The sequence below is a fragment of the Telmatherina bonti genome (genome assembly GCF_933228915.1).
Source record: "Telmatherina bonti genome assembly, chromosome: 8".
NCBI lineage: Eukaryota > Metazoa > Chordata > Actinopteri > Atheriniformes > Telmatherinidae > Telmatherina > Telmatherina bonti.
The window spans coordinates 398,778-426,442 of NC_136626.1; the positions used below are offsets into that span (position 1 = coordinate 398,778).

Below are 27,665 nucleotides of genomic sequence, written 5' to 3' on the forward strand. Positions count from 1 at the left end.
CACATAAAGTGCATTACAGTAATCCAGCCTAGTGGTCACAAAGGCGTGGATTACTGTTTCGAAGTGCTGCCTTGAAAGAATAGGTTTAATTTTGGCCAGCTGCCTCAACTGGAAGAAGCTCGATTTAACGACTGAACTGATCTGACAGTCGAGCTTGAGATCAGTATCCACTTTAACCCCAAGATTTGTGATGGTTGGCTTAATGAACTGGGCCAAGGGACCCAGATCTACAAGGGGGGCCCCAGTGGTGCCACCAAAAACCATCACCTCTGTCTTTTTCTCATTAAAATTTAAATAGTTTATAGCCATCCAGGCCTTTATGTCGTCAAGACACCTGAGTAGTGGTTTAACAGAATATGAATCTTTCTTTTTGAGAGGGACATAAATCTGACTGTCATCTGCGTAACAGTGGAAAGAAATACCATGCTTCCTAAGTATGGAACCAAGTGGAAGCAAGTAGAGAGAAAAGAGAAGAGGGCCTAAAACTGAGCCCTGTGGGACCCCACATGAGAGACGAGCAGAGGAGGACACAGAGTCACCAAGGCTGACACAGAAAGTTCGATCAGCCAAGTATGACCTGAACCACTCCAGTGCTACACCCCTGACACCCACCCACTGTTTCAGACGAGAGATTAAAAGTTCATGGTCCACTGTGTCAAATGCAGCAGTTAAATCTAGAAGCACAAGAATAACACAATCACCGGAGTCAGTAGCTAAAAAGATATCATTAAAAACTCTTAGAAGAGCTGATTCGGTGCTGTGCAAGGTTTTAAAACCAGATTGGAAGACCTCAAGAATTTTGTGCTCTTCCAGAAAAACCATTAATTGGCTGCAAACTATCTTCTCGAGGATTTTTGAGATAAAAGGCAATTTAGAGATAGGCCTGTAATTTGCAAGAACAGTAGTATCTAGTCCTGTTTTTTTAATCAAAGGTTGCACTACTGCATGTTTGAAATTTCCAGGGACCACACCTGAGGACAAACTGCTATTGATAAGGGTCAGAACAGAGGACCCTATAGTGGGGAAAACCTCTTTAAATAGCCGAGGAGGGACCACATCATTCGGAGAACCTGAGGGCTTTAACTGACCAACAGTCTTCTGTAACAAGGACAGAGTCACAGATCCAAGACGTCTGTCACGTCTTCGCCACGTCTTCATGAGACGTCTTTGCCAAGTCTTCGCCACGTCTTCGTGAGACGTTTTTGTCACGTCTTCGCCACGTCTTCGTGAGACATCTTTGCCAAGTCTTCGCCACGTCTTCATGGGACGTCTTTGCCAAGTCTTCGTCACGTCTTCGTCAAGTCTTCGCCAAGTCTTAGTGGGACGTCTTCGTCAAGTCTTCGTCACGTCTTCGCCACGTCTTTGCCAGATCTTTGTGAGACGTCTTTGCCAAGTCTTCGTCACGTCTTCGCCACGTCTTTGCCAAGTCTTCGCCAAGTCTTTGTCACGTCTTCGCCACGTCTTCGTGAGACGTCTTCGCCAAGTCTTCGCCACGTCTCCGTGAGACGTCTTCTCCACGTCTCCGTGAGACGTCTTTGCCAAGTCTTCACCACGTCTTTGTTAAGTCTTCGCCACGTCTTCGTGGGACGTCTTCGCCACGTCTTTGTGGGACGTCTTTGCCAAGTCTTCGTCTTGTCTTTGCTACGTCTTCGTCCTGTCTTCGTGAGACGTCTTTGTGAGACGTCTTTGTCACGTCTTCGCCACGTCTTCATGGGACATCTTTGCCAAGTCTTCGCTACGTCTTCGTCATGTATTTGCCACGTCTTCGTGGGACGTCTTTGCCAAGTCTTCGCCACGTCTTCGTGAGACGTCTTTGCCAAGTCTTCGCCACGTCTTCATGGGACGTCTTTGCCAAGTCTTCGCTACGTCTTCATGGGACGTCTTTGCCAAGTCTTCGCTACGTCTTCGTCATGTATTTGCCACGTCTTTGCCAAGTCTTCGCCACGTCTTCGTGAGACATCTTTGCCAAGTCTTCGCCACGTCTTCGTCATGTCTTCGTTAGACGTCTGTAACGTCTTCGCCACGTCTTCATGAGACGTCTTTGCCAAGTCTTCGCGAGACGTTTTTGTCACGTCTTCGCCACGTCTTCGTGAGACATCTTTGCCAAGTCTTCACCACGTCTTCATGGGACGTCTTTGCCAAGTCTTCGTCACGTCTTCGTCAAGTCTTCGCCAAGTCTTAGTGGGACGTCTTCGTCACGTCTTAGTGAGACGTCTTTGCCAAGTCTTCGTCACGTCTTCGCCACGTCTTTGCCAGATCTTTGTGAGACGTCTTTGCCAAGTCTTCGTCACGTCTTCGTCACGTCTTTGCCACGTCTTTGCCACGTCTTTGCCAAGTCTTCGCCAAGTCTTTGTCACGTCTTCGCCACGTCTTCGTGAGACGTCTTTGCCAAGTCTTCACCACATCTTCGTGAGACGTCTTTGCCAAGTCTTCTCCACGTCTCTTTGAGACGTCTTTGCCAAGTCTTCACCACGTCTTTGTTAAGTCTTCGCCACGTCTTCGTGGGACGTCTTTGCCAAGTCTTCGCGAGACGTTTTTGTCACGTCTTCGCCACGTCTTCGTGAGACATCTTTGCCAAGTCTTCACCACGTCTTCATGGGACGTCTTTGCCAAGTCTTCGTCTTGTCTTTGCTACGTCTTCGTCCTGTCTTCGTGAGACGTCTTTGTGAGACGTCTTTGTCACGTCTTCGCCACGTCTTCATGGGACATCTTTGCCAAGTCTTCGCTACGTCTTCGTCATGTATTTGCCACGTCTTCGTGGGACGTCTTTGCCAAGTCTTCGCCACGTCTTCATGGGACGTCTTTGCCAAGTCTTCGCTACGTCTTCGTCATGTATTTGCCACGTCTTCGTGGGACGTCTTTGCCAAGTCTTCGCCACGTCTTCGTGAGACATCTTTGCCAAGTCTTCGCCACGTCTTCGTCATGTCTTCGTTAGACGTCTGTAACGTCTTCGCCACGTCTTCATGAGACGTCTTTGCCAAGTCTTCGCGAGACGTTTTTGTCACGTCTTCGCCACGTCTTCGTGAGACATCTTTGCCAAGTCTTCACCACGTCTTCATGGGACGTCTTTGCCAAGTCTTCGTCACGTCTTCGTCAAGTCTTCGCCAAGTCTTAGTGGGACGTCTTCGTCATGTCTTAGTGAGACGTCTTTGCCAAGTCTTCGTCACGTCTTCGCCACGTCTTTGCCAAGTCTTCGTCACGTCTTCGCCACATCTTTGCCAAGTCTTCGCCAAGTCTTTGTCACGTCTTCGCCACGTCTTCGTGAGACGTCTTTGCCACGTCTTCGTCACGTCTTCGTGAGACGTCTTTGCCAAGTCTTCACCACATCTTCGTGAGACGTCTTCGCCACGTCTCCGTGAGACGTCTTTGCCAAGTCTTCGTCACGTCTTCGCCACGTCTTTGCCAAGTCTTCGCCAAGTCTTTGTCACGTCTTCGCCACGTCTTCGTGAGACGTCTTTGCCACGTCTTCGTCACGTCTTCATGAGACGTCTTTGCCAAGTCTTCACCACATCTTCGTGAGACGTCTTCGCCAAGTCTTCGCCACGTCTCCGTGAGACGTCTTTGCCAAGTCTTCACCACGTCTTTGTTAAGTCTTCGCCACGTCTTCGTGGGACGTCTTCGCCACGTCTTTGTGGGACGTCTTTGCCAAGTCTTCGTCTTGTCTTTGCTACGTCTTCGTCCTGTCTTCGTGAGACGTCTTTGTGAGACGTCTTTGTCACGTCTTCGCCACGTCTTCATGGGACATCTTTCCAAGTCTTCGCCATGTCTTTGTCACGTCTTCGCCACGTCTTCATGGGACGTCTTCGCCACATCTTTGTGGGACATCTTCGCCGCGTCTTCATCACGTCTTCGCCACATCTTCGTCACGTCTTCGCCACATCTTCGTGGGACGTTTTTGCCAAGTCTTCGTCACGTCTTCGTGGGACGTTTTTGCCAAGTCTTCGTCACGTCTTCGTCAAGTCTTCGCCAAGTCTTAGTGGGACGTCTTCGTCACATCTTAGTGAGACGTCTTTGCCAAGTCTTCGTCACGTCTTCGCCAAGTCTTCGCCACGTCTTCGTGAGACGTTTTTGTCACGTCTTCGCCACGTCTTCGTGAGACATCTTTGCCAAGTCTTCGCCACGTCTTCATGGGACGTCTTTGCCAAGTCTTCGTCACGTCTTCGTCAAGTCTTCGCCAAGTCTTAGTGGGACGTCTTCGTCACGTCTTAGTGAGACGTCTTTGCCAAGTCTTCGTCACGTCTTCGCCACGTCTTCGCCACATCTTTGCCAGGTCTTTGTGAGACGTCTTTGCCAAGTCTTCGCCAAGTCTTTGTCACGTCTTCGCCACGTCTTCGTGAGACATCTTTGCCAAGTCTTTGCCACGTCTTCGTGAGACATCTTTGCCAAGTCTTCACCACATCTTCGTGAGACGTCTTCGCCAAGTCTTCGCCACGTCTCCGTGAGACGTCTTTGCCAAGTCTACACCACGTCTTTGTTAAGTCTTCGCCACGTCTTCGTGGGACGTCTTCGCCACGTCTTTGTGGGACGTCTTTGCCAAGTCTTCGTCTTGTCTTTGCTACGTCTTCGTCCTGTCTTCGTGAGACGTCTTTGTGAGACGTCTTTGTCACGTCTTCGCCACGTCTTCATGGGACATCTTTCCAAGTCTTCGCCATGTCTTTGTCACGTCTTCGCCACGTCTTCGTGGGACGTCTTCGCCACGTCTTTGTGGGACATCTTCGCCGCGTCTTCATCACGTCTTCGTCACGTCTTCGCCAAGTCTTCGTCACGTCTTCTCCACATCTTCGTCACGTATTTGCCATGTCTTCGTGGGACGTCTTCATCACGTCTTCGCCACGCCCCACGTGAGACGTCTTTGCCAAGCCTTCGTGAGACGTCTTTGCCAAGTCTTCGCCACGTCTTCGTGAGACGTCTTTGCCAAGTCTTCATGGGACGTCTTTGTCACGTCTTCGCCACGTCTTCGTGAGACATATTTGCCAAGTCTTCGCCACGTCTTCATGGGACGTCTTTGCCACGTCTTCGCCAAGTCTTAGTGGGACGTCTTTGCCAAGTCTTCGTCACGTCTTAGTGAGACGTCTTTGCCAAGTCTTCGTCACGTCTTCGCCAAGCCTTCGTGGGACGTCTTCACCACGTCTTCGTGAGACGTCTTTGCCACGTCTTCGTCACGTCTTCGTGAGACGTCTTTGCCAAGTCTTCGTCACGTCTTCGCCACGTCTTCATCACGTCTTCGTGGGACGTCTTCGCCACGTCTTTGTGGGACGTCTTTGCCAAGTCTTCGTCCTGTCTTTGCCACGTCTTCGTTACGTCTTCGTGGGATGTCTTTGCCAAGTCTTCGCCACGTCTTCACCACGTCTTTGTGAGACATCTTTGCCAAGTCTTCGTCACGTCTTTGCCAGGTCTTTGTGAGACGTCTTTGCCAAGTCTTCGTGAGACGTTTTCGCCAAGTCTTTGTCACGTCTTCGCCACGTCTTTGTCACGTCTTCGCCACGTCTTTGTGGGACGTCTTCGCCACGTCTTCGTGGGACATCGTCGCCACGTCTTCATCACGTCTTCGCCAAGTCTTCGTCATGTCTTCGCCACCTCTTTGTCACGTATTTGCCACGTCTTCGTGGGACGTCTTCATCACGTCTTCTTCACGTCTTCGTCACATCTTCGCCACGTCTTCGTGGGACGTCTTTGCGACATCTTCGCCACGTTTTCGCCACGTCTGTCATGTGAGTCCAACGTGTGTTTGAAGTGAGGAAGTGTCAATCATGAATACAGCATGTATTCTTCCTCACGATCCCATCTGACTAATCATCATCATCATCATCGATTTGTTCGTTCCTTTATCTTCATCAGTGCAAAATGTAACATTCTTCTCCTCATTTACATCCCATCCCAATCAAGGAAATATGTTTCCTAATCAATACATCTTTACTGGACCTCATCAATTTGTCTCTATTAATAGGATATGCATCTCATTATTTTAAGACAGCTGTAATTAAATCGTTGCTTAAAAAACCAACTCTGTCTTTCCTGTCCTCTCCACCCCAACCAGTCGAGGCAGATGGCTGCCCTCCCTGAGCCGGGTTCTGTCGGAGGTTTTCTTCCTGTTAAAGGGGAGATTTTTCCTTCCCACTGTCGCCTCGTGCAGCTCAGGATGGTGGATTGGATCCAAGTCATGACTCGATGCAATCAGTTGGTTTCTATTATAGGATATGTATGAATTGGCTGGAAATGATGTGGATGTAAAGTGTCCTGTGACAACATTGTTGTGAAGTGGCGCTGTACAAATAAAGTTGAATTGAATTGAATATGAGCAAACAAGCAGAACTAAACTGGTGATTACTCGGACGTGACCGATATGGATGCGAGGACAGCTGTATTTGGCAGAAAAAATTCAGATAACCAATGAAGTTATTACTTAATTTAAAAAACATATATAATGAATAAAATAACTTTTTTTGTTCCCTTAATTAAAACAACAAAGATATGACTTCCAAGCATTTTACTGTTCTCCAGTATTTTGTCCTTTAGTACACGTTTACAGCAGAGGGACTTTCACCTCTGGCTGGTAGCTGTACTGAAACGTTCTTTAGATTTAGGCCAGAGGTGAATTCTGTTTATAATAATTTCATGATAAGTTACTGGAAAAACATTATTTATGCAGCCCTCTGATGCCTTTTATTGTTAAATACCTTTTCTTTTGCCATGAAACGATTACTCATATAAAGCAAAATAAAACAGACACCTTTCTCAGACATTTGAAGTATATAATGGTCACAAACAGTCCGACACAACACACACAGGGTTGCTGTTACCGCCTGCGCCACCTTGCCGTATTTCATAGTATTTTCTGACCAAGTAAACAGCAAAACCTCTAAAATGAGCCTCAACACCCAGCTGATGAGTGATAAACAGTTGTTCTCTACTCACTAACATTTGTCACTTATATTATTTCTGCTGTTAACTTCTGGCTTTAAGCTGTCAGATAATGCCATGCTAGGTTAGCACAGCAACAGTTATGTTATTGCCAATATAAGCTTCATCTTCATCTTCTGCCGCTTCTGGATTCTCCCAGGCTGAATTTGTTTTGTAGCTTTTACTGAGGAAAACTAAAAGCAAACATATAGAAAATACATCTGTATCCATCCATCCATCTTCTGCCGCTTATCCGGGGTCGGGTCGCGGGGGCAGCAGCCTAAGCAGGGACGCCCAGACTTCCCTCTCCCCAGCCACATTTGCCAACTCTGCGGGGGGGATCCCGAGGCGTTCCCAGGCCAGCCGAGAGATATAATCCCTCCAGCGTGTCCTGGGTCTTCCCCGGGGTCTCCTCCCAGAGGGACGTGCCTGGAACACCTCACCAGGGAGGTCCAGGAGGCATCCTGACCAGATGCCCGAGCCACCTCAACTGGTTCCTCTCGATGCGAAGGAGCAGCGGCTCTACTCTACTCTACCCACAGCTCATGACCATAGGTGAGGGTAGGAACGTAGATCGACTGGTAAATGGAGAGCTTCGCCTTCTGGCTCAGCTCCTTCTTCACCACGACAGACCGGCGCAGAGTCCACATTACTGCAGACGCCGCACCGATCCGTCTGTCCATCTCGCGCTCCATCCTTCCCTCACTCGTGAACAAGACCCCGAGATATTTAAACTCCTCCACTTGAGGCAGGACCTGACTCCCGACCCGGAGAGGACAATCCACCCTATTCCGGCTGAGGACCATGGTCTCAGATTTGGAGGTGCTGATTCTCATCCCAGCCGCTTCACACTCGGCCGCGAATCGCTCAAGCGAGAGCTGGAGATCACGACCAGATGAAGCCAACAGGACCACGTCATCTGCAAAAAGCAGAGACCCAATCCTGAGGCCACCAAGTCGGATCTCCTCAACACCTCGGCTGCACCTAGAAATTCTGTCCATATAAGTTATGAACAGAATCGGTGATAAAGGGCAGCCTTGGCGGAGTCCAACCCTCACCGGAAACGAGTCCGACTTACTACCGGCAATGTGGACCAAGCTCTGACACCTGTCGTACAGGGACCGGACAGCTCGTACAAGGGGGTCCGGTACCCCATACTCCCGGAGTACCCCCCACAGGAGCCCCCGGGGGACACGGTCGAATGCCTTCTCCAGGTCCACAAAGCACATGTAGACTGGTTGGGCAAACTCCCATGCCCCCTCCAGGACCCCAGAGAGGGTATAGAGCTGGTCCACTGTTCCGCGACCAGGACGAAAACCCCACTGCTCCTCCTCAATCCGGGATTCGACTATCCGGCGGACCCTCCTCTCCAGGACCCCTGAATAGACCTTACCAGGGAGGCTGAGGAGTGCGATTCCCCTGTAATTGGAACACACCCTCCGGTCCCCCTTCTTAAAAAGGGGGACCACCACCCCAGTCTGACAGTCCAGCGGTACTGCCCCCGATGTCCACGTGATGCTGCAGAGGCGTGTCAGCCAGGACAGCCCCACAGCATCCAGAGCCTTAAGGAACTCCGGGCGGATCTCATCCACCCCCGGGGCCTTGCCACCAAGGAGCTTTTTGACCACCTCAGCGACTTCAGCCCCAGAGATAGGAGAGTCCACCCCTGAGTCCACCAGCTCTGCTCGGTTCAGAGGGGGGGGGACCATGCCTCCCAATCACTCCTCTCCAGGTCTCACTGTCATTGCCCACGTGAGCATTGAAGTCCCCCAGCAGAACAATGGAGTCCCCAGAAGGAGCACCCTCCAGCACTCCCTCCAAGGACTCCAGAAAGGGTGGGTACTCTGAACTGCTGTTCGGTGCATAAGCACAGACAACAGTCAGGACCCGTCCCCCCACCCGGAGGCGGAGGGAAACTACCCTTTCATCCACCGGGGTAAACCCCAACGTGCAGGCACCAAGCTGGGGGCTGATGAGAATGCCCACACCTGCTCGGCGCCTCTCACCATGAGCAACTCCAGAGTGGAAGAAGGTCCAGCCCCTCTCGAGGGTTCTGGTTCCAGAGCCCAAGCCATGCGTCGAGGTGAGTCCAACTATATCTAGTCGGAACCGTTCAACCTCGCGCACAAGCTCAGGCTCCTTCCCCACCAGAGAGGTGACATTCCACGTCCCTAGAACCAGCTTCTGCAGCCGGGGATCGGACCGCCAGGGTCCCCGCCTCTTGCTGCCGCCCAGCTCACACTGCACCCGACCCCTACGGCTCCTCCCGCAGATGGTGAGTCCACGAGAGGGGGCTATGCTAAGTTATCGTAAGTAAAGCAACGCTAATGCTAACAGAGAGTAATATAAGTCTCTGCGAACGGAGAACACCATGTATAAGAAGGAAGGATTGTTCCACTCAATGCTGCTTATTTACTGTGACGAGTCATTCTTTAGTTACAGATGGAACTCGCTGACCGCATCACACACACAGATCCAACTTAGTATCACTGCACGGCACTATATACTACAGATTGTCAGCAACAACTTAAGCTACGTCAGCGCAACATTAGCAAAGCAACATCAATTAAAAGCACTCACTGATCATTACACATAGTGAGAGTTAAACTGAAACTAGACATGTTGTGTCATTATTCACGTTGCTCTGAACTTACCTGTTGACAAGCTTTGCCCACCTGTAGCTTTACTCCTGTACTTTCCAGCGGTGAGGACTAAAGTTTGATGGAGTCAGAGCTCCATCTAGTGGCCAAAATATGCAACAACGTCATTCTGCATGACTCTGGCACTTAAAATAAATTGTCGCTTAATTGATAAAACTTTGGCCAATGATGATTATGTTGAAAAGGGCTGAAATCTGTCAGACCCTAGTAATTATATAACTAAACAGGTAAATATACACCACTAAATGGGTAAAAACATCACTTAGGAGGTTAATGCACACAACCACTAAATATTCACTGGACTGGTCAGTGAAATCACCTTACCTTTGTGAGCAAGGCAGCGGATGCTTTGTTTACTCTGAATGTCCCAGAGCCGGACTGTCTCATCATGTGACCCAGAGAGGAGCAGAGTCCCGTCCATGGACACCGACAGACATGTCACCATGTTCCTGAGGAGAAACCAGAAAGCCCAAACCCTGATCATTGGGTACTGTCCTGATCTAAATGCTTCTATGGAGCAAAACCCTGACCAGGGAAGGAGCCTGAGCTTGTGCATGAGGTTGAGCGGTTCCGACTAGATATAGTTGGACTCACCTCTTGGCTTGGGCTCTGGAACCAGTTCCCTTGAGAGGGGCTGGACCTTCTTCCAGAATTTGCATCTAATCCTGAGACCGAGGTGTTGAGAGGATCTCTGCTCTTTGCAGATTATGTGGTTCTGTTGGCTTCATCTGGTTGTGATCTGTTTCTCAGCAGAGTCTGAACTGGCTGTGATGAGAATCAGCACCTCTGAATATGAGACCACTGATATCTCATTGTTACCATTGATCACAAGTGAGGGAAGGATGGTGGACTTAAAGTACAGATGTGTTGTAACTGGTTGGTTTTCTCATGACGTTATTAAGGGTAGGATTAAGGTAATGAACAGGTTTGAACTACTTTGTCCATAACTCTCCCAATATAATAAGAGAACGAGCGGTGGTGCAATCCTGGACATATTACTGTGAAGGAGCGTGTCTGCTCACCGGACATTGAGCTGTTGGCTGTGGGATTACGTCCTTATTATTTACCAAGGGAATTCACGTCTGTGCAGTTCATTGGAGTCTACATTCCGCCCTCAGCGGACGAGGCTGCTGCGTGTGACACTTTACACTCCACTGTAGCAGGACTACAGGCTAAACATCCGGAGGCCCTCGTCCTTATTTCTGGGGATTTTAATCATGTTTCTCTTGACTCTGTCCTGCCCACCTTTAATCAGTTTGTGAACTGTGCCACACGGGACAATAAAACTTTGGACCTGCTGTATGCTAATTCCAAGGATGCATACAGCTCCACTGCCCTGCCCCCCCTCGGCCGATCGGATCATAACCTCATCTGGATGTCACCGGAGTATGTCCCTGTTGTGAAGAGGCTTCCTGTTTCCACTAGAACTGTGAGGAAGTGGAGCCAGGGGGCCACTGAGGCGCTGCAGGACTGCTTTGGCACTACAGACTGGGATGTGCTCTGTCAGGACCATGGGGAGGACATCAACAGTTTAACGGACTGCATCACGGACTACATCAACTTCTGTGAGGATGTAGCTGTGCCCACTCAGACTGTCAGCTGTTATCCGAACAACAAGCCCTGGATCACCAGTCAGCTGAAGGGTCTTCTTAATCAGAAGAAGAGGGCTTTTGCGTCTGGTGATAGGGACAAGTTGAAAGAGATACAGGGACAGATCAAGGTCAGACTAAGGGAGTGTAGGAGCGCTTATGGGAGGAAGCTGGAGGCCAAGCTCCAACAGAACAACACCAGAGAGGTTTGGAGGGGTGTAAAGTCCATCACTGGCTTCAACACCAAAGCCAAACAACAGGATGGTGGAGAGGACATGGCTGAACGACTCAATCTGCATTTCAACAGATTTAGCCTCTCACCTCCTGTTGCCCCCTCCTCCTCCCCTCCTGTACTCACACTTCCTGGACCGTCTACACACACCTCCCCACAGAGCACTCAGACGGACAATCAACAACCCTCACCTTCAGCCCCCTTGTCCCAGCTCAACACCCCTGCCCCCCTACCTGCCCCCCTGTCGCAGCTCAACACCTCTACCCCCCTACCTGCCCCCACCCCCACAGAGGAAACGTCCCCTCTGACATTGACAGCCGGCCAGGTGAGGAAGCAGCTGGAAAAGGTTCGTCAGAACAAGTCTCCTGGACCGGACCAAGTCAACCCATGGGTCCTGAAGACTTGTGCTGCTCAGCTGACTGGAGTCCTGCATCTCATCTTCAACCTGAGTCTGAAGCTGGAGAAGATACCGGTGCTATGGAAGACCTCCTGTATAGTACCGGTACCAAAGAGGCCCGTCCCATCTGGCCTCAATGACTTCAGACCGGTTGCACTGACATCTCACGTGATGAAGGTGTTTGAGAGACTCGTCCTGGCCCAGCTGAGACCCCTCGTGTCATCTGCCCTGGACCCTCTACAGTTTGCATATCAGGCTCAACTTAGTGTGGATGATGCTGTCATCTATCTTCTGCAGCGTGCTCACTCACACCTGGATAGTGTTAAAGGCTCGGTGAGAATCATGTTTTTTGATTTCTCGAGTGCCTTTAACACTATTCAGCCTGTTTTGATGAGTGACAAGCTGCTCGGGATGGGTGTCAGCTCCTCCACTGTCTCCTGGATTGCTGACTACCTGTCTGGCAGGCCTCAGTATGTGCGGCTGGGGAACACCCTGTCTGATACTGTGGTCAGTAATGTAGGAGCTCCGCAGGGCACTGTCCTGTCTCCTTTCCTGTTCACTCTGTACACCTCTGATTTCCAGTACAGCTCCGGGTCCTGCCACCTGCAGAAGTTCTCTGATGACTCTGCGGTGGTGGGGTGTATCGGGGATGGACAGGAGATGGAGTACAGGACACTGATTGCAGACTTTGTGAAGTGGTCCCAGGCTAACCATCTGCTCCTGAATGTGGACAAGACAAAGGAGCTGGTCATCGACTTCAGGAGAAAGAGGACACCAGTGGAGCCCATCACCATCCAGGGCTCAGAGGTGGAGATAGTGGACTGCTACAAATATCTCGGAGTCCATGTGAACAGCAGACTAGACTGGAGGGACAACTGTAATGCTGTTTACAAGAAGGGCATGAGCAGACTGTACTTCCTGAGGAAGCTCAGGTCTTTCAATGTGTGCAGTAAACTGCTGGAGATCTTTTACCAGTCTGTGGTCTCCAGCGCCCTGTACTTCGCTGTGGCCTGCTGGGGCAGCAGTACATCCAAAAGGGACATCTCTCGGATTGACAAACTGATCCGCAAAGCTGGACAGGTGGTTGGCTGTCAACTGGAGACATTTGTGACAGTGAGGGACAGGGGGACTCTGGACAAACTGCTCTCTATTATGGACAATCCTGCTCATCCACTCCACCGGACTGTAGAGGGGCAAAGGAGCTCCTTCTCCAATAGACTTTTACAGCTGCGCTGTCACAGTGAGCGCTACAAGAACACATTCTTACCATTGTCTATACAGATGTACAATAACTCCCCACTTTGTGACAGATAACTAACATTCATTTCAAAGCCTCTGTGTAAACTGGCACTGCATTTAGTCACATGTTGTATATATTGTAAATTTCTAAATTTCCATATTCTATATTGCCAATTTTACTTGATAGTTTTATTTATCTTTGTAAAAGTGTACATATTCCAGATTGCTTTATGGATAGTACCTATTCTATTTTATTATTATTATTTACTTTTTTTTCCTCTTACCTACTATTGCTGTTTCTATTTCTTCCTCTATTGCTGTTCTGAGCTACTGTGACAACAGAATTTCCCTTGTGGATGAATAAAGTCTGTCTAAGTCTAAGTCTAAGTCTAAGTAAAGGTAAACTACACTGTGGTTTGGTGGTTAGTACTGTGACCTCGCAGCAAGAAGATTGCTGGTTTGCGCCTCGACTGAGAGGAGGTTCTTTGTTGGTTGGGTTGGCTTCCAGTGAAGCAGAGAAGTGATGCAGATTAAAATGGTGGATTTCCCTTTTCCTTTCCTTACCTGCTGCTCATAATAGACACATTCTGGTTAAAACTGAATCAGGTCTGGACACCGAAGTAAAAACAGGTTTCCAGTCCTGGCCAATTGATGAGCCTTTCTTCTTCTTCAGAGATCATTTCAGGTAATATCTCCCACTAGATCAGAATGTTGGAACTGCAGGATACTGTCGAGGTGGTTTTGTCCACTTCAGTATGGAACCAAATCAAACAACGGTGAGAAAATAAAACCGAGTCCCCCAGACTATCCTGATGGACATGTGCTGTTAAAGTAATATCTGTAATGACCAGATGGAAGACTGTGACCGGCGCCAATGGCTGGCGTGATTCAATGCCAGGAAGACATGAAGAAAACCCTGGAGAACACCAAACTGTAGAACTCACCTATGACCTTTGAACACCTGGTTCCCTTCAGGTTCTGACTGGAAAGATTTATCCCGACTGAGACTCTGTGAAACAAACAGAAAATTTAAATGTTTTATCTTTATGGACAGATGAGAGAGAAATGAACAGAAGTCCGTCTGAATCAGAACGGAAATGAATCTTTGACTTATTTATAGACCAAGGCAGCAGACTTTGTCTGAATTCTCTGAGTGGCTTCCTAGATTAAAGCATCTGCAAAGAACCGTTCAGAACAGATTCATCCCCAATACTTAGACACAATGAGGACAGGAGATCCCAGAAATACATACTCTATTGTAATTTCCCCCCAGGGATGAATAAAGTATCTTTGATTTAATTTGATTTGATGGCTGGATTCCACACCTCAAAACAACATTAAACAACAAAGTCTGAAACTATCCTTCATGCAAAGTAAAATAGGAATTTTATATACATGTGCATTTTCAGTATGTTTCACTATAATCAGCGTTAACGTTATAATCAATTCATATTATTTCTGTGTGGTTCAGCAGTGAGGGAATATTTTAGGCAATGGTCACAGTTTCCTGTGCTAATGGTCTTAGCTGATGTGGTTGGTGGTTAGAACCCAGCCAGATATTTATACAACTGCAGATGGTCGAACTATGGTGGAAGATGAATTTTTAAACTTCCTTGTTAAGATGAGAACTTTAAGTCAAGATGATATCATCCTACTGGCTGTAAATCACTTTGGGTCCGAATGCATAGAGAGCTCTACTTCTGCCCAAGCACTACTACTGGCACATAAAGGACCACAGAAAGATGCAAATAATGTTAAGAGTTGTTTCAAATTGCTCAATGAGGCTGGGGAAAAAAAACTCCTCGTTTTGTCTCACATTCTTTGGACGAGCTTCCGCCTGTTTCTTTCAACAGCCTGGACGTTTCCTGCCTTCTTGGTAAAATCACACAACTAAGTGCAGACATCTCCACCATGAAGCAAGCAGTGTCCTATCAGACAGATGTTTGTCAGGATCTCTGCATGGTGACGACCAACATTAACCAACGTCTGTGTAGGATTTAGCAACAAAGCTTCAACAATAAGGTTGCCCACGACCAGTCAGGGTGTGGTCGTGGGAAGCAGTGCGTGGAGAGGACGCCGGCGCCGGCAGCGCTGGCTGTGGACGGGACGGAGCTGAGCAGGGTGCATCTGGCTCCCGGCCTAAAGCAGAGCCCTCTTATTGGAGTACAGAAAGTGAATCTCAGGCGGGTTTGGTACCCAGCCGTGGGAACAACATCACCTGCGTGGAGCCAGGTTGTGAAAGCTGGTCGACGCCTGAAGCACTTGCATGGAAATGCTTCTGTACAGCACAAATCGCGACAGAAAACTCTCTCTGACAAGAGGAAAATTGCTTTTGTTGGAAACAACACCGGAGGAAAGATACAAACCATCAAGACTAAGTTGATGAGTGTTTTTGCAACGAATTTCTCTCCCGACTTGGATGCAGAGGCACTGGCCTCCTACTTAAAAGGAAAACTCTACCATGATATGATCCGTCAAAAGTTGGTTACTGCACACAGTTCATTTAAACTAAATCACTACATTTCAATATGTTTACATCAATGAATAAAGAGTTAGTTGGAGCATAATAATCTGCATCATTTATTATTCTGACTGCTTTCTTTTGCAGAATAAGGTGGATAACTGGGTTGGAAAACTGTTTTGTAATTATTTCCCCACAGTTCCACACAATAACTTAAGAATGGAAGAATGAGGGTATTGTACAATAAAAGGAGTGATTTTTTTTAAAATTTATATTTACCTCAATTTTACACAATATACCAATCATTTTTGATACTTTAGTTTTCAGTTGATTTATATAAACTTTCCAATTTAATCTTTCATCAATATGCACCCCCCAAAAATTAATATGGTATGCCCTCTGAATTTCCATTTGGTTAATCTTTAATGTTGTCGGATTAGGAGTTTTCCTATTACCAAATATATTTAGTTTTATTCACATTCATTGATAATGTATTACGGTCAAACCATCACTTTAAAATTTTTAGTTCTTTAGAAACTATATTTAATAAATACTTCATATTCTGTCCAGAACAACAGAGGCTAGTGTCATCAGCAAACAGAATGCACTGCATGTTCCTGAGAACCGAGCAGATGTCATTGATATACATAATAAACCATTTTGGCCCCAGGATAGAGCCCTGGGGGACTCCATGACTTATATACTGCTATTCAGACTTAAGATCTTTTATTTGTACGTATTGCTGCCTGCGACTTAGATAACTACTTATCCAGTCATAATTGATTCCTCTGAAACCACACCGTTCCATGTTTGATATTAGTTAGTTGTGATCTATCGTATCAAAGGCCTCGCTTAGATCGACAAAAACCCACTGCTGCACCAGTTCCATGACTGCCATAGAGGTCGACCTCTTTTCCCTAAAACCAAACTGCCGATCATTAATTATATTATGCTCATCTATAAATCCATTCATCCTTTTGTCAAACAATTTTTCTAATATTTTATAAAATTGGGAAAGTGTAGATAAATTTATCAATTCATTTATTAAGGAAAGTGAATATAATTGCATATTTATAGTGGGTAGTGTCAATATTTCAGATCTATTCGGAAAATGTTTAACTCAGTTCTGTCAAGATGGCAAGCTGCTTCTTTCTAGTAAAGAGATCCTGCCAGAAGATAGTTATACATACAGTAGTGAAGCCTGGCATACTGCGTCTTGGCTGGATCACTGTATATGTGTGTAGTTTGGCTACAACTGATCACATTCCTATTGTTATGGAATATTGAGAATTTCCCAGAACTGAGCATTTATCATGATTGGGATCAAAGAGAAATTAGGCTGGGCCAGACTTACTAATGATGACTTATGGCACTTTAATCTGGTGACGGATAGAGGTTTACGTACTATTAATATACAGCATGACACTATTTGTTATGATAATATTAACTGTAAAAGTCAGGAACATAGTGATGATCTGTGTACCATATATGAAAAAATTGTGAATAATGATGGTACATTGTTCTGTCAAAAGGAAGGTAAACATTATAAGGCCAAACCAGGTTTTTAAAAACTGGGTTGCTGGGGGTAAAACTAGAAATTTCCCTTTGTGGGAGTTTATGAAATATTTAAATGCTGAATACAATTATGCCAAATATACAAATATTATAAATATTATAAGTTTTTTTAAAAAAATTTTTTTTATTTTTATTGGGACTGAAGTGCATATATATGTATATGTTTACATACAATATATGTAAATCCTTTTTTTTTTTTACATTTGTAAATTGAAAAAAAAAAGAAAACACAGGCAGCAGTGATGGAAAAAAACAAACAAGTAGACAAGAGAAAAAAAACAAAACACCACCATCACAGATATAGTACATTAGTTCAGCCTATGTGGAGTTTGTCTTATTTATTACTCCTAGAACTCCTCGAGGTTATCTTGTCTGCTATAGGTGAGTCTTTCCAGAGGGAGGATCTTTAAAACCTCTGCATACCAGTCTTCAATTTTAGGGCAGTCCTCAGAAATCCAAAACTTCCAAGATAGTCTTTCTCACCACATGAAGAATTTCAGCCAGTTTAGCATTATGTTTGTTCCTTGCATTTTCCACTTTTACAGCGAGAATACAGTGAAAAGTTGAAAGCTCTAGATTATATTCTAATATCACACACACTTCATTTTTAACATCCGTCCAATATTTCTGTATTTTCACACACTTCCAAAACATATGTGCATATGTACCAATTTCAGTATTGCATTTGCCACAGTATGGGGAACTTAGACCCAGCCTGATCCTCAGCAAAGCTGTAAAGTGGAGTCTATGTACTATTTTAAACTGTGTTTCTTGGTCTGAGTTGCACCTTAGGATTTTAAGTGTATTTTCTATTAGTAAAGACCATTTCTCTTATTTCCTCTAATAAGAACATGCTCTAAGAATGTCATATTTGGAGGCTGTATGGATTTGGGAACATAATGTTATATTTGTAAGTAACAAAAGAAGTGAGAAGACTGTAAAGAGTATCTGTTTTTTAAGACCTCAAATGACTCCAGTGATCCACCTCTGTACAACTTTACAAGCTAGTCTAAGCCCCTCTCATACCAAAGTTTAACGTCTTGACATGACGGAGTAAAGTCGGGATTACGAAAAGTGGGAGCTAATAAGGAAAAATGATCCCTCATCCTGAAGAATAGCAACATTTTATGCCATGTATTAATAGTATTTAATGCAATAAAGTTGTCCTGCAATTCTAATTTTGTCTTCCTATAAGGTATAAAGGGACAATGTTTTCATAGTATTAGACCACAACGAGTAAATTCCATATCGATCCATGTATTCGAAACGTTGGGATTCACCCATTCATATATTTGTGCAGCCCAATAAAACAGTCGAATATTCAGAACTGCTAAGCCGGCCTGATCTCGGCTTCTCTGTCATTTGCTCATTTTCATTCTTACTTGTTTCCCCTGCCAAATGTACTGAGTAAAAATTTTATCCACTTTTGAAAACAAAGAATTTGGAATAGAGTTTGGAAACATTTGTAGAGGGTACATGAGTCCAGGGAGAATGTTCATTTTGAGTATACTTATTTGCCCTAACCTGGATACAGGTAATGCCTTCCACCTGTCCAAATCTTCACTTTTAAGTTTATTTTACACAATTTTCCAAGACAAGGGCTTACTTTCATACCTAGATAAGGAATCTGTTTGGAGGCCAGTAAAAAGGAAAGCCCACAGGTGACTCTGAGCCTAGCAATTCAATTCAATTCAACTTTATTTGTATAGCGCCACTTCACAACAATGTTGTCACAGGAAACTTTACATCCACAAATCAACATCATTTCAAACCAATTCATACATATCCTATAATAGAAACCAACTGATTGAATCGAATCATGACTTTGATCCAGCAGGGTACCTATGGCTTCTGTTTTTAATAAATTCACTTTAAAGCCAGATGTGTTTCCAAATTGGTTTAGATTTGCAATAGGAGGCTGCTCACATCTATTTGAGTAAGATACAGTAACACATCATCTGCGTATAATGAAATTTTGTGCTCTGCATCGGAAATCCTACGTAGGACATGAGAATGAGGACGTAGGACATGAGAATAAGGACGTAGGACATGAGAATAAGGACGTAGGACATGAGACGCAGGACGTAGGACATGAGAATGAGGGCGAAGGACATGACAATCAGGATGTAGGACATAAGAATGAGGATGTAGGACATGAGAATGAGGACGTAGGACATGAGAATGAGGGCGTAGGACATGAGAATGAGGGCGTAGGGCATGACAATCAGGATGTAGGACATGATAATGAGGGCGTAGGACATGACAATCAGGATGTAGGACATAAGAATGAGGACGTAGTACATGAGAATGAGGACGTAGGACATGAGAATGAGGGCATGGGACATGACAATCAGGATGTAGGACATAAGAATGAGGACGTAGTACATGAGAATGAGGGCGTAGGACATGAGAATGAGGATATAGGACATGACAATCAGGATGTAGGACATGATAATGAGGGCGTAGGACATGACAATCAGGATGTAGGACATAAGAATGAGGACGTAGTACATGAGAATGAGGACGTAGGACATGAGAATGAGGGCGTGGGACATGACAATCAGGATGTAGGACATAAGAATGAGGACGTAGTACATGAGAATGAGGGCGTAGGACATGAGAAAGAGGACGTAGGACATGAGAATAAGGACGTAGGACATGAAAATGAGGACGTAGGACATGAGACGCAGGACGTAGGACATGAGACGAAGGACGTAGAACATGAGACGCAGGACATAGGACATGACGTAGGATATGAGACGTAGGATGTAGGACAGGAGAATGAGAACGTAGGACATGAGACAGAGGACATAGGACATGAGAATGAGAGCGTAGGACATGAGACGTAGGACATTAGACTTAGGATGTAGGACATGAGACGCAGGACGTAGGACATGAGACGCAGGACGTAGAACATGAGACGCAGGACATAGGACATGAGAATGAGGACGTAGGACATGATGTAGGATATGAGAAGTAGGATGTAGGACAGGAGAATGAGAACGTAGGACATGAGACAGAGGACATAGGACATGAGAATGAGAGCGTAGGACATGAGACGTAGGACATTAGACTTAGGATGTAGGACATGAGACGTAGGACATGAGAATGAGGGCGTAGGACATGAGAATGAGAACGTAGGACATGAGAATGAGGGCTTAGGACATGAGAATGAGGGCGAAGGACATGACAATCAGGATGTAGGACATAAGAATGAGGACGTAGGACATGAGAATGAGAACGTAGGACATGAGAATGAGGGCTTAGGACATGAGAATGAGGGCGAAGGACATGACAATCAGGATGTAGGACATAAGAATGAGGATGTAGGACATGAGAATGAGGATGTAGGACATAAGAATGAGGACGTAGGACATGAGAGTGAGGACGTAGGACATGAGAATGAGGGCGTAGGACATGATGTAGGATATGAGAAGTAGGATGTAGGAAAGGAGAATGAGAACGTAGGACATGAGACAGAGGACATAGGACATGAGAATGAGAGCGTAGGACATGAGACGTAGGACATTAGACTTAGGATGTAGGACATGAGACGTAGGACATGAGAATGAGGGCGTAGGACATGAGAATGAGAACGTAGGACATGAGAATGAGGGCTTAGGACATGAGAATGAGGGCGAAGGACATGACAATCAGGATGTAGGACATAAGAATGAGGACGTAGGACATGAGAATGAGAACGTAGGACATGAGAATGAGGGCTTAGGACATGAGAATGAGGGCGAAGGACATGACAATCAGGATGTAGGACATAAGAATGAGGATGTAGGACATGAGAATGAGGATGTAGGACATAAGAATGAGGACGTAGGACATGAGAGTGAGGACGTAGGACATGAGAATGAGGGCGTAGGACATGATGTAGGATATGAGAAGTAGAATGTAGGACAGGAGAATGAGAACGTAGGACATGAGACAGAGGACATAGGACATGAGAATGAGAGCGTAGGACATGAGACGTAGGACATTAGACTTAGGATGTAGGACATGAGACGTAGGACGTAGGACATGAGAATGAGGGCGTAGGACATGAGAATGAGAACGTAGGACATGAGAATGAGGGCGTAGAACATGAGAATGAGGGCGAAGGACATGACAATCAGGATGTAGGACATAAGAATGAGGACGTAGGACATGAGAATGAGGGCTTAGGACATGAGAATGAGGGCGAAGGACATGACAATCAGGATGTAGGACATAAGAATGAGGATGTAGGACATGAGAGTGAGGACGTAGGACATGAGAATGAGGGCGTAGGACATCAGAATGAGGACGTAGGACATGAGAATGAGGACGTAGGACATGAGACGCAGGACGTAGGACATGAGACGCAGGACGTAGAACATGAGACGCAGGACATAGGACATGAGAATGAGGACGTAGGACATGATGTAGGATATGAGACGTAGGATGTAGGACAGGAGAATGAGAACGTAGGACATGAGACGTAGGACATTAGACTTAGGATGTAGGACGTGAGACGTAGGATGTAGGACATGAGAATGAGGGCGTAGGACATGAGAATGAGGGCGAAGGACATGAGCATAAGGACGTAGGACATGAGAATGAGGACGTAAGGCATGAGAAGCAGGACGTATGACATGAGAATGAGGACGTAGGACATGAGAATGAGGACGTATGACATGAGAATGAGGATATAGGACATGAGAATGAGGGCGTAGGACATGAGAATGAGGGCGTACGACATGAGAATGAGGGCGTAGGATATCAGAATGAGGGCGTAGGACATGAGAATGAGGACGTAGGACATGAGAATGAGGACGTAGGACATGAGAATGAGGACGTAGGACATGAGACGCAGGACGGAGGACATGACATGCAGGACATAGGACATGAGACGCAGGACGTAGGACATGAGATGCAGGTCATAGGACATGAGAATGAGGACGTAGGACATGATGTCGGATATGAGACGTAGGATGTAGGAGAGGAGAATGAGAACGTAGGACATGAGACGAAGGACATTAGACTTAGGATGTAGGACATGAGACGTAGGACATGAGAATGAGGGCGTAGGACATGAGAATGAGAACGTAGGACATGAGAATGAGGGCTTAGGACATGAGAATGAGGGCGTAGGACATTAGGCGCAGGACGTAGGACATGAGGACGTAGGACATGAGACGTAGGATGTAGGACATGAGACATAGGAGGTAGGACATGAGACGTAGGACATGAGACTTAATATAGGACATGAGACGAAGGACATGAGACGGAGACCAGGAGATGTAGGACATGAGAATGAGGACGTAGGACATGAGACGGAGTACGTAGGACATGACAATGAGAGTGTAGGACGTGAGACGTAGGACGTAGGACATGAGACGTAGGACATGGGACTTAGGATGTAGGACATGAGAGTGAGGACATAGGACATGACAATGAGGACGTAGGACATGACAATGAGGGCGTAGGACATGACAATGAGGGCGTAGGACATGACAATGAGGGCGTAGGACATGAGAATGAGGACATAGGACATGACAATGAGGGCGTAGGACATGACAATGAGGGCGTAGGACATGAGACATAGGATGTAGGACATGAGAATGAGGACATAGGTCAGGACAATGAGGACGTAGGACAGGACAATGAGGACGACAGACATGACAATGAGGGCGTAGGACATGACAATGAGAACGTAGGACATGAGAATGAGGGCTTAGGACATGAGAATGAGGGCGTAGGACATAAGGCGCAGGACATAGCACATGAGGACGTAGGACATGAGACTTAGGATGTAGGACATGACAATGAGGACGTAGGACATGAGAATGAGGACGTAGGACATGAGAATGAGGACGTAGGACATGACAATGAGGGTGTAAAACATGAGACATAGGACGTAGGACATGAGAATGAGGACGTAGGACATGAAAATGAGGACGTAGGACATGAGAAGCAGGACGTAGGACATGAGATGCAGGACATAGGACATGAGAATGAGGACGTAGGACATGATGTAGGATATGAGACGTACGATGTAGGACAGGAGAATGAGAACGTAGGACATGAGATAGAGGACATAGGACATGAGAATGAGAGTGTAGGACATGAGACGTAGGACATTAGACTTAGGATGTAGGACATGAGACGTAGGACATGAGAATGAGGGCGAAGGACATGAGAATGAGAACGTAGGACATGAGAATGAGGACGTAGGACACGAGAATGAGGACGCAGGACATGACAATGAGGGCGTAGGACATGTGACTTAGGACATGAGACATAGGACATGGGACTTAGGATGTAGGACATGAGACAGAGGACGTAGGACATGAGACAGAGGACGTAGGACATGAGAATGAGGACGTAGACATGACAATGAGAGCGTAGGACATGAGACGGAGGACATTAGACTTAGGATGTAGGACACAAGACGTAGGTCGTAGGACATGAGACAGAGGACGTAGGACATGAGAATGAGGACGTAGGACATGAGAATGAGGGTGTAGGACATGACAATGACGGCGTAGGAGACGTAGGACATAGGACATTAGACGTAGGATATGAGACTTAGGATGACGGACATGAGATGTAGGATGTAGGACATGAGACGGAGAACAGGAAACATAGGACGTAGGATATGACAATGAGGACGTAGGACATGACAATGAGGACGTAGGACATGAGAATGAGGACGTAGGACATGAGAATGAGGACGTAGGACATGACAGTGAGGACGTAGGACATGACAGTGAGGACATAGGACATGAGAATGAGGACGTAGGACATGATGTAGGATATGAGAAGTAGGATGTAGGAAAGGAGAATGAGAACGTAGGACATGAGACAGAGGACATAGGACATGAGAATGAGAGCGTAGGACATGAGACGTAGGACATTAGACTTAGGATGTAGGACATGAGACGTAGGACATGAGAATGAGGGCGTAGGACATGAGAATGAGAACGTAGGACATGAGAATGAGGGCTTAGGACATGAGAATGAGGGCGAAGGACATGACAATCAGGATGTAGGACATAAGAATGAGGATGTAGGACATGAGAATGAGGACGTAGGACATGAGAATGAGGGCGTAGGACATGAGAATGAGGGCGTAGGATATCAGAATGAGGGCGTAGGACATGAGAATGAGGACGTAGGACATGAGACGCAGGACGTAGGACATGAGACGCAGGACGTAGGACATGAGACGCAGGACGTAGGACATGAGACGCAGGACATAGGACATGAGAATGAGGACGTAGGACATGATGTAGGATATGAGAAGTAGGATGTAGGACAGGAGAATGAGAACGTAGGACATGAGACAGAGGACATAGGACATGAGAATGAGAGCGTAGGACATGAGACGTAGGACATTAGACTTAGGATGTAGGACATGAGACGTAGGACGTAGGACATGAGAATGAGGGCGTAGGACATGAGAATGAGGGCGTAGGACATGAGAATGAGAACGTAGGACATGAGAATGAGGGCTTAGGACATGAGAATGAGGGCGAAAGACATGACAATCAGGATGTAGGACAAGAATGAGGACGTAGGACATGAGAATGAGAACGTAGGACATGAGAATGAGGGCTTAGGACATGAGAATGAGGGCGAAGGACATGACAATCAGGATGTAGGACATAAGAATGAGGATGTAGGACATGAGAATGAGGATGTAGGACATAAGAATGAGGACATAGGACATGAGAGTGAGGGCGTAGGACATGAGAATGAGGACGTAGGACATGAGAATGAGGACGTAGGACATGAGACGCAGGACGTAGGACATGACATGCAGGACATAGGACATGAGACGCAGGACGTAGGACATGAGACGCAGGACGTAGGACATGAGATGCAGGACGTAGGACATGAGATGCAGGACATAGGACATGAGAATGAGGACGTAGGACATGATGTCGGATATGAGACGTAGGATGTAGGACATGAGAATGAGAGCGTAGGACATGAGACGTAGGACATTAGACTTATGATGTAGGACATGAGACGTAGGACATGAGAATGAGGGCGTAGGACATGAGAATGAGAACGTAGGACATGAGAATGAGGGCTTAGGACATGAGAATGAGGGCGTAGGACATTAGGCGCAGGACGTAGGACGTAGGACATGAGACGTAGGATGTAGGACATGAGACATAGGAGGTAGGACATGAGACGTAGGACATGAGACTTAATATAGGACATGAGACGTAGGACATGAGACGGAGACCAGGAGATGTAGGACATGAGAATGAGGACGTAGGACATGAGACGGGGTACGTAGGACATGACAATGAGAGTGTAGGACGTGAGACGTAGGACATGAGACGTAGGACATGGGACTTAGGATGTAGAACATGAGAGTGAGGACATAGGACATGACAATGAGGGCGTAGGACATGACAATGAGGGCGTAGGACATGACAATGAGGGCGTAGGACATGAGAATGAGGACATAGGACATGACAATGAGGGCGTAGGACATGAGACATAGGATGTAGGACAGGAGATTAAGAACGTAGGACATGAGAATGAGGACATAGGTCAGGACAATGAGGATGTAGGACAGGACAATGAGGACGACAGACATGACAATGAGGGCGTAGGACATGACAATGAGGACGTAGGACATGACAATGAGGGCGTAGGACATGAGAAAGAGGGCGTAGGACATGAGAATGAGAGCGTAGGACATTAGACTTAGGATGTAGGACATTAGACTTAGGATGTAGGACATGAGACGTAGGACATGAGAATGAGGGCGTAGGACATGAGAATGAGAACGAAGGACATGAGAATGAGGGCTTAGGACATGAGAATGAGGGCGTAGGACATTAGGCGCAGGACGTAGGACATGAGGACGTAGGACATGAGACTTAGGATGTAGGACATGAGAATTAGGGTGTAGGACATGAGAATGAGGACGTAGGACATGACAATGAGGACGTAGGACATGAGAATGAGGACGTAGGACATGAGAATGAGGACGTAGGACATGACAATGAGGGTGTAAGACATGAGACATAGGACGTAGGACATGAGAATGAGGACGTAGGACATGAGAAGCAGGACGTAGGACATGATATGCAGGACATAGGACATGAGAATGAGGACGTAGGACATGATGTAGGATATGAGACGTAGGATGTAGGACAGGAGAATGAGAACGTAGGACATGAGATAGAGGACATAGGACATGAGAATGAGAGCGTAGGACATGAGACATAGGACATGGGACTTAGGATGTAGGACATGAGACAGAGGACGTAGGACATGAGACAGAGGACGTAGGACATGAGAATGAGGACGTAGGACATGACAATGAGAGCGTAGGACATGAGACGGAGGACATTAGACTTAGGATGTAGGACACAAGACGTAGGTCGTAGGACATGAGACAGAGGACGTAGTACATGAGAATGAGGACGTAGGACATGAGAATGAGGGTGTAGGACATGACAATGACGGCGTAGGAGACGTAGGACATAGGACATTAGACGTAGGACATGAGACTTAGGATGACGGACATGAGATGTAGGATGTAGGACATGAGACGGAGAACAGGAAACATAGGACGTAGGATATGACAATGAGGACGTAGGACATGACAATGAGGACGTAGGACATGAGAATGAGGACGTAGGACATGACAGTGAGGACGTAGGACATGACAGTGAGGACATAGGACATGAGAATGAGGACGTAGGACATGATGTAGGAAATGAGAAGTAGGATGTAGGACAGGAGAATGAGAACGTAGGACATGAGACAGAGGACATAGGACATGAGAATGAGAGCGTAGGACATGAGACGTAGGACATTAGACTTAGGATGTAGGACATGAGACGTAGGACGTAGGACATGAGAATGAGGGCGTAGGACATGAGAATGAGAACGTAGGACATGAGAATGAGAGCTTAGGACATGAGAATGAGGGCGAAGGACATGACAATCAGGATGTAGGACATAAGAATGAGGATGTAGGACATGAGAATGAGGACGTAGGACATGAGAATGAGGGCGTAGGACATGAGAATGAGGGCGTAGGATATCAGAATGAGGACGTAGGACATGAGAATGAGGGCGAAGGACATGAGCATTAGGACGTAGGACATGAGAATGAGGACGTAGAACATGAGACGCAGGACGTAGGACATGAGACGCAGGACGTAAGACATGAGATGCAGGACATAGGACATGAGAATGAGGACGTAGGACATGAGAAGTAGGATGTAGGACAGGAGAATGAGAACGTAGGACATGAGACAGAGGACATAGGACATGAGAATGAGAGCGTAGGACATGAGACGTAGGACATTAGACTTATGATGTAGGACATGAGACGTAGGACGTAGGACATGAGAATGAGGGCGTAGGACATGAGAATGAGAACGTAGGACATGAGAATGAGGGCTTAGGACATGAGAATGAGGGCGAAGGACATGACAATCAGGATGTAGGACATAAGAATGAGGATGTAGGACATGAGAATGAGGACGTAGGACATGAGAATGAGGGCGTAGGACATGAGAATGAGAACGTAGGACATGAGAATGAGGGCTTAGGACATGAGAATGAGGGCGAAAGACATGACAATCAGGATGTAGGACATAAG

At 46.5% G+C, this 27,665-nt stretch overlaps 1 protein-coding gene across 1 annotated transcript in view; it reads right to left on the minus strand.

The window, feature by feature from the left end:
• wdr18 (WD repeat domain 18) overlaps nucleotides 1-27,665 on the minus strand; it is a gene marked incomplete at its 5' end in the record, with an annotated part of 57,408 nt that overhangs the window by 9,970 nt on the left and 19,773 nt on the right. Inside the window, 2 exons of the mRNA XM_079244525.1 lie at nucleotides 9,885-10,009; nucleotides 13,962-14,026. Of these exons, the coding sequence (XP_079100651.1) occupies nucleotides 9,885-10,009; nucleotides 13,962-14,026 (190 nt within the window). The remainder of the gene's footprint in view (nucleotides 1-9,884; nucleotides 10,010-13,961; nucleotides 14,027-27,665) is intronic.